The sequence below is a fragment of the Coregonus lavaretus genome, assembly GCF_964263955.1.
Source record: "Coregonus lavaretus genome assembly, chromosome: 22".
In the NCBI taxonomy this organism is placed as follows: domain Eukaryota; kingdom Metazoa; phylum Chordata; class Actinopteri; order Salmoniformes; family Salmonidae; genus Coregonus; species Coregonus lavaretus.
In genome coordinates, this window is record NC_140009.1 from 33,528,826 (window position 1) to 33,535,711 (window position 6,886).

The 6,886-nt window shown below is 45.0% G+C and overlaps 1 protein-coding gene across 1 annotated transcript in view; it reads left to right on the plus strand.

Annotated features, from left to right (window-relative positions):
- The window catches only part of spryd3 (SPRY domain containing 3), a 123,653-nt gene extending 121,081 nt beyond the window's left edge, over nt 1-2,572 (plus strand). Inside the window, exons 10-11 of the mRNA XM_084187509.1 lie at nt 248-396; nt 1,514-2,572. Coding sequence (XP_084043635.1) covers nt 248-396; nt 1,514-1,648 — 284 coding nt within the window. The 3' untranslated portion in view covers nt 1,649-2,572. The remainder of the gene's footprint in view (nt 1-247; nt 397-1,513) is intronic.
- Nucleotides 2,573-6,886: the final 4,314 nt, after the last annotated feature.

A 6,886-nucleotide genomic window follows, 5' to 3' on the forward strand; every position in this document is an offset into this window, starting at 1 on the left:
TACACCGTAGCCTTTCAGAAGCTTTGCCTTCACACAGCCTGTCTGCACGCTCTGCTCTGTGGTGTCCATGCGGTCCTAAATCCAGCCGTCTGAAACCAGAATACAGCCTACCTGACGGCTCTGAGACCACGCAGACGTAATGTAATTTCAGAATGAAGGGGGGTCATGTCCCTCCCGTCCCGTGAACGTTGCGCCCCTGATGGAAATAATGGGAGTTAAGATTTGCCCTTTTGTGTTTTGTCCTCAGATGACATAGATGAGTGGGACCCGTTGGAGGTGCTGCTGAGGCAGGGCGAGGGGCGCATCCAGAACGTTCTGTACCTGAATGATGAAGAGTTGGAGGAGGAGGAAGCGGGGGACGAACTGGACCAGGAGCATGACGGCAGGAAGGTCATGGTGAGCACATCTCATTGGTCACACACACACAACACAATAATCTAGACTAAGTTACTTGTGTCACTTACCTCCTCACATGCAGATCCTTTGATTTAAAATCATGAACTGAATCTGCGTTGTGGTTTGATCGTGTTTGTTTGTTGTTATTTTGATTGACTGTAGCTGCTGGAATGGTGAAGCAGCATTCTTTACAGAGACCACACGTCTCATATGGCTGCCATGCCTTGGCCCTAGTCTCACTGCTGCATTGTGCAACGAGGGGTCAGTGAGACTGTAGGCTGCGTCCCAAATGGCACCCTATTCCCCACATAGTGCACTACCTTTGACCAGGGCTCTATGTAGGGAATAGGGTGCCATTTATGCTGTTGTTGCAACCTTAGAGAGTGAGAATAGAATTGGCCAAGCCGTAATCCAGGGATTTGTTCATATTTATTCAGTGTGACACATTACCAACAAAGCCTGCTTTGACATTACAGAACACTCTGGCACCGCACCGCACGTACCGCACCACACACACACAAAAACACACACACACACACACTGGAGTCACTAAGGGTGTAGTAATGCCATAGCTACATGAGAAAGGCAATATTGACAAAATGGCCATTCTGACATTTTTTAAATATCATTCATCAAAGACATGAAACTCAATATGCCTTCATATAAAGAGCTGCTTTTAGAATGATTGGGTAAATATTTGATGTGTGATGTGATTTGAGTGAGTGTCAGTGAGATATGTAGCTGTAGCTACAGTAACTGTAGGGAATGCCTTTGGGCATCCCATTGTGGTTATGCAGGTGTTCTTTTATGATTGTGATGTGGTGGTTTTACCTACCTCAGTTGAAGGCCGGGATTCAATCAAAGGTACGTTTTAGAAAATCGCATTGAACTTGACTTTTAAAGGCAATTTACACTTGAGCCGACATCCACAGCGATCTCCACGAGCATCGGGAAATTGCCTTACAAAGGTGCATTGCCTGTAGTCTACAATGCTCCTCTGATTGAATCCTGGCCTAAGTCTTTGTGGATTGGAGTGTCTGCTAAATGACTAAAATGTGAATGTAAACAGTAGTGAATCTGAATGTCTTTTTGGCGCCCTCCTGTGGCTGTGTGGCAGGTGTTCTTCACACGGAACGGAAAGCTGATGGGTCGCCGTGAGGTGGTGGTGCCCCCAGGGGGGTTCTACCCCACTGTGGGGATGCTGAGCAGCGGAGAAAAGGTCAAGGTGGACCTGCACCCCCTCAGTGGATGAACCTGACCAACCTGCATCCTCTTAGTGGATGAGATGAGCCCAGAAACAGAACACTGCACCCTGTCATCGCCTGACAAGTGACCACATCAAGCCTTGCTGGGGATCAGCGGAGTAGTGAAATTAGGGCAGGGATTCATTCCACGGCGTACTATAACTGACTTTTAAAGGTATTTTATGGTTGACCGTTTACCATTTATTTGATCTCTGCAAACATCTGGGAAAATGCTGTTAAAAGGCATATTGTCGGCAGTATAGGGTGCTGCCCTGTAGCGCACCTTGAATAGAACCCCGGCCTTGGTCACAACCATCAGGACTCACTGTGGCAAAACTACCATCATGTCTACTGTAGCAAAAACAAAATTATAATAATAATAATATATATGCCACATACACCAGTGCAGTGAAATGTGTTGTTTTACAGGGTCAGCCATGGTAGTTTGGCAAATTAGGGTCAAGTGCCTTGCTCAAGGGAACATCGATTTTTTTTCACCTTGTTGTCTCGGGTATTCGGACCAGCGAATACCAAAACTACCATCAGGACTCACTGTGGCAACACTACCATCAGGACTCACTGTGGCAAAACTACCATGAAGACTCACTGTGGCTAAACTAAAGGCTTAGCCTTTGTTGGATAATTCTGTGCAATTTTTTTTTTTTTTTTTTTTCATCAAGCCACATTTTTTCTCTGTCAAAGCAAATAGTCAGTCCTGCCTGGTCCTGGGCTCTGAAACAGTGGAGCCCCTTAAATGTATCTCATGAGGTCTACTGGCACACTTTGTTTATTCCATTTGTCATCGCCCTAAACATAGCAATGCATGTCCAACAGGTCTTGAGAGCCTGTTGGCAGTTCATGTGATAGGCACTAGTGAGTGAGTAGTGCCCTCCTGTGAGCACTGGAGGTTGCTTCCCAAATGGCACCCTATCCCCTATACAGTGAGGGAAAAAGTATTTGATCCCCTGCTGATTTTGTACGTTTGCCCACTGACAAAGAAATGATCAGTCTATAATTTTAATGGTAGGTTTATTTGAACAGTGAGAGACAGAATAACAACAAGAAAATCCAGAAAAACGCATGTCAAAAATGTTATAAATTGATTTACATTTTAATGAGGGAAATAAGTATTTGACCCCCTCTCAATCAGAAAGATTTCTGTCTCCCAGGTGTCTTTTATACAGGTAACGAGCTGAGATTAGGAGCACACTCTTAAAGGGAGTGTTCCTAATCTCAGCTTGTTACCTGTATAAAAGACACCTGTCCACAGAAGCAATCAATCAATCAGATTCCAAACTCTCCACCATGGCCAAGACCAAAGAGCTCTCCAAGGATTTCAGGGACAAGATTGTAGACCTACACAAGGCTGGAATGGGCTACAAGACCATCACCAAGCAGCTTGGTGATAAGGTGACAACAGTTGGTGCGATTATTTGCAAATGGAAGAAACACAAAATAACTGTCAATCTCCCTCGGCCTGGGGCTCCATGCAAGATCTCACCTCGTGGAGTTGCAATGATCATGAGAACGGTGAGGAATCAGCCCAGAACTACACGGGAGGATCTTGTCAATGATCTCAAGTCAGCTGGGACCATAGTCACCAAGAAAACAATTGGTAACACACTACGCCGTGAAGGACTGAAATCCTGCAGCGCACGCAAGGTCCCCCTGCTCAAGAAAGCACATATACATGCCCGTCTGAAGTTTGCCAATGAACATCTGAATGATTCAGAGGAGAACTGGGTGAAAGTGTTGTGGTCAGATGAGACCAAAACCAAGCTCTTTGGCATCAACTCAACTCACCATGTTTGGAGGAGGAGGAATGCTGCCTATGACCCCAAGAACACCATCCCCACCGTCAAACATGGAGGTGGAAACATTATGCTTTGGGGGTGTTTTTCTGCTAAGGGGACAGGACAACTTCACCGCATCAAAGGGATGATGGACGGGGCCATGTACCGTCAAATCTTGGGTGAGAACCTCCTTCCCTCAGCCAGGGCATTGAAAATGGGTCGTGGATGGGTATTCCAGCATGACAATGACCCAAAACACACGGCCAAGGCAACCAAGGAGTGGCTCAAGAAGAGCACATTAAGGTCCTGGAGTGGCCTAGCCAGTCTCCAGACCTTAATCCCATAGAAAATCTGTGGAGGGAGCTGAAGGTTTGAGTTGCCAAACGTCAGCCTCGAAACCTTAATGACTTGGAGAAGATCTGCAAAGATGAGTGGGACAAAATCCCTCCTGAGATGTGTGCAAACCTGGTGGCCAACTACAAAAAATGTCTGACCTCTGTGATTGCCAACAAGGGTTTTGCCACCAAGTATTAAGTCATGTTTTGCAGAGGGGTCAAATAATTATTTCCCTCATTAAAATGCAAATCCATTTATAACATTTTTGACATGCGTTTCTCTGGATTTTTTTGTTGTTGTTATTCTGTCTCTCACTGTTCAAATAAACCTACCATTAAAATTATAGACTGATCATGTCTTTGTCAGTGGGCAAACATACAAAATCAGCAGGGGATCAAATACTTTTTTCCCTCACTGTATAGTGCGCTACTTTTGACAAGTGCCCTATTTGCCCTGGTCAAAACTAATGCACTATATAGGGAATAGGGTGACATTTGAGACGCCGGCAGATTCTGTGTGTGATTGAGTGAGTAGTGCCCTCCTGTGAGTACTCATTAACCTGCCTCATGGAGCTGAGCTTGCTAGGCCACATATCTGTTAGTGTATAGCCAACTCCTATGGTCATTGTCATGCCAAACATGTATACACAGATTTGGGACCAGGCTAGAGCTGAGCTAGGTGGGTGTAAAAATTATATTCTCCATATCACATGGATGGCATCCTGGCATCAAGTAACCCCTTATCAAAGAATTATGGAAATGTGTGAATATATACACTACATGGCCAAAAGTATGTGGATACCCCTTCAAATTAGTGGATTTGGCTATTTCAGCCACACCTGTTGCTGGCGGGTGTATACAATCGAGCACACAGTCATGCAATCTCCATAGACAAACATTGGCAGTAGAATGGCCCGTACTGAAGAGCTCCGTGACTTTCAACGTGGCACCGTCAGAGGATGCCAACTTCCCAACAAGTCAGTTCGTCAAATTTCTGCCCTGCTAGAGCTGCCCCGGTCAACTGTAAGTGCTGTTATTGTGAAGTGGAAACATCTAGGAGCAACAACGGCTCAGCCGCGAAGTGGTAGGCCACACAAGCTCACAGAACAGGACCGGCGAGTGCTGAAGCACGTAGAAATAATCTGTCCTCGGTTCGAACACTAACTACCAAGTTCCAAACTGCCTCTGGAAGCAACGTCAGCACAATAATTGTTCGTTGGGAGCTTCATGAAAGGGGTTTCCATGGCCGAGCAGCCGCACACAAGCCTAAGAATAACATGCGCAATGCCAAGCGTCGGCTGGAGTGGTGTAAAGCTCGCTGCCATTGTACTCTGGAGCAGTGGAAACATGTTCTCTGGAGTGATGAATCACGCTTCACCATCTGTCAGTCCGACGGACAAATCTTGGTTTGGCGGATGCCAGGAGAACGCTACCTGCCCTAATGCATAGTGCCAACTGTAAAGTTTGGTGGAGGAAGAATAATGGTCCTTAGTTCCAGTGAAGAGAAAACTTAACGCTACAGTATACAATGACATTGTAGACGATTCTGTGCTTCCAACTTTGCCCCCATGCACAAAGCGAGGTCCATACAGAAATGGTTTGTCGAGATCGGTGTGGAAGAACTTGACTGGCCTGCACAGAGCCCTGACCTCAACCCCATCGAACACCTTTAGAATGAATTGGAACGCCGACTGTGAGCCAGTCCTAATCGCCCAACATCAGTGCCCGACCTAACTAATGCTCTTGTGGCTGAATGGAAGCAAGTCCCTGCAGCAATGTTCCAACATCTAGTGGAAAGTCTTCCCAGAAGAGTGGAGGCTGTTATAGCAGCAGAGGGGGGAACAACTCCATATTAATGCCCATGATTTTGGAACGAGATGTTCGACGAGCAGGTGCCCATATACTTTTGGTCATGTAGTGTATGTATAGATTATATACTGTATAGATTCATTATCTCCTATCTATTTTCCTAGATTTCTCTGTACATGGAATTCTATAACTGAAGACATGAGCTGGTCACATGTGGGAGAGACTGTTGGCTTTTTATAATAGGGGGGATGGGTGGTGAGGGTTTAGTTAAAAATCCAAAGCACTTTTTAAGTGTACTCTATCCACTCCCTATGTAATTTACAAGTGGTTACTTATTGTCTAATTATGTGTTCCGATCCATTTTTTATGAACATATCTTCATTGCAATCAAACAGATTAACATATTTGGGTTGAGGATAATAGATCAACTGTACAAGAGATTATGATTATGTTGACAATATACTTCTGTCACAAGCGCGTTAGAAATAGTTGATAAGGGTGGTGTCTGTCTGTAGTACACAGTAGCACCAGCAGAGCGCCATCAGGATCATGTTCAGGTCAATCTGAGAGGAATGCCTGTGTGTGGTTCCAAATGGCACCCTATTCCCTAAGTAGTGCACTATGTAGGGAATAGGTCGCCATTTGAGACTGAGTCTGTCTAAATGTATACAGAGTAAGAGATGGAGCTCTTGTCATTTGTTCATAAGGTTTAAGAAACTTGTTCCGATCAATGCCAAATGTTTAAGGATTGGCAGCTTTTGTGTCTTATGTGCCCCATGATCCAAATGGATTCTGATCAATCAGCCACATTGCATTTCTATTTGTATGATTTAACTCACCAATGTAAATGAGAGGTTGTTTCTGGTTGCATCCCAAATGGCACCCTATTCCCTATATAGCGCACTACTTTTGACAAGAGCACTTATAGTCCCTGGTCAAAAGTAGTGTACTATAAAGGGAATAGGGTGCCATTTGGGACGCATCCTGTCAACCGGACATGCCTCATTCCCGTGATGTTGACACAATCCCAGATTTTGAGCCTTGTTTTAATCCACACAGCAGCACCTCTGTAGTTACAGTTCAGGCATCATGAAGACCATAGACATGCTTATTCATAGATCTTCTTCATAGTTGACATACAAGCAGCAGAAAGAAGGCTGTACTAGTATCTCAATTAGGGTTGCAAAATGGTAACTTTCCCATAATTCTCAGGTTTTCCAGAAATCGTGGTTGGAGTATTCTGGATTTCCTGCATATTCCCTCCTGATTCTTTCCTCCCTGCTGAATCTTCCAAACAGGATTGATGGAA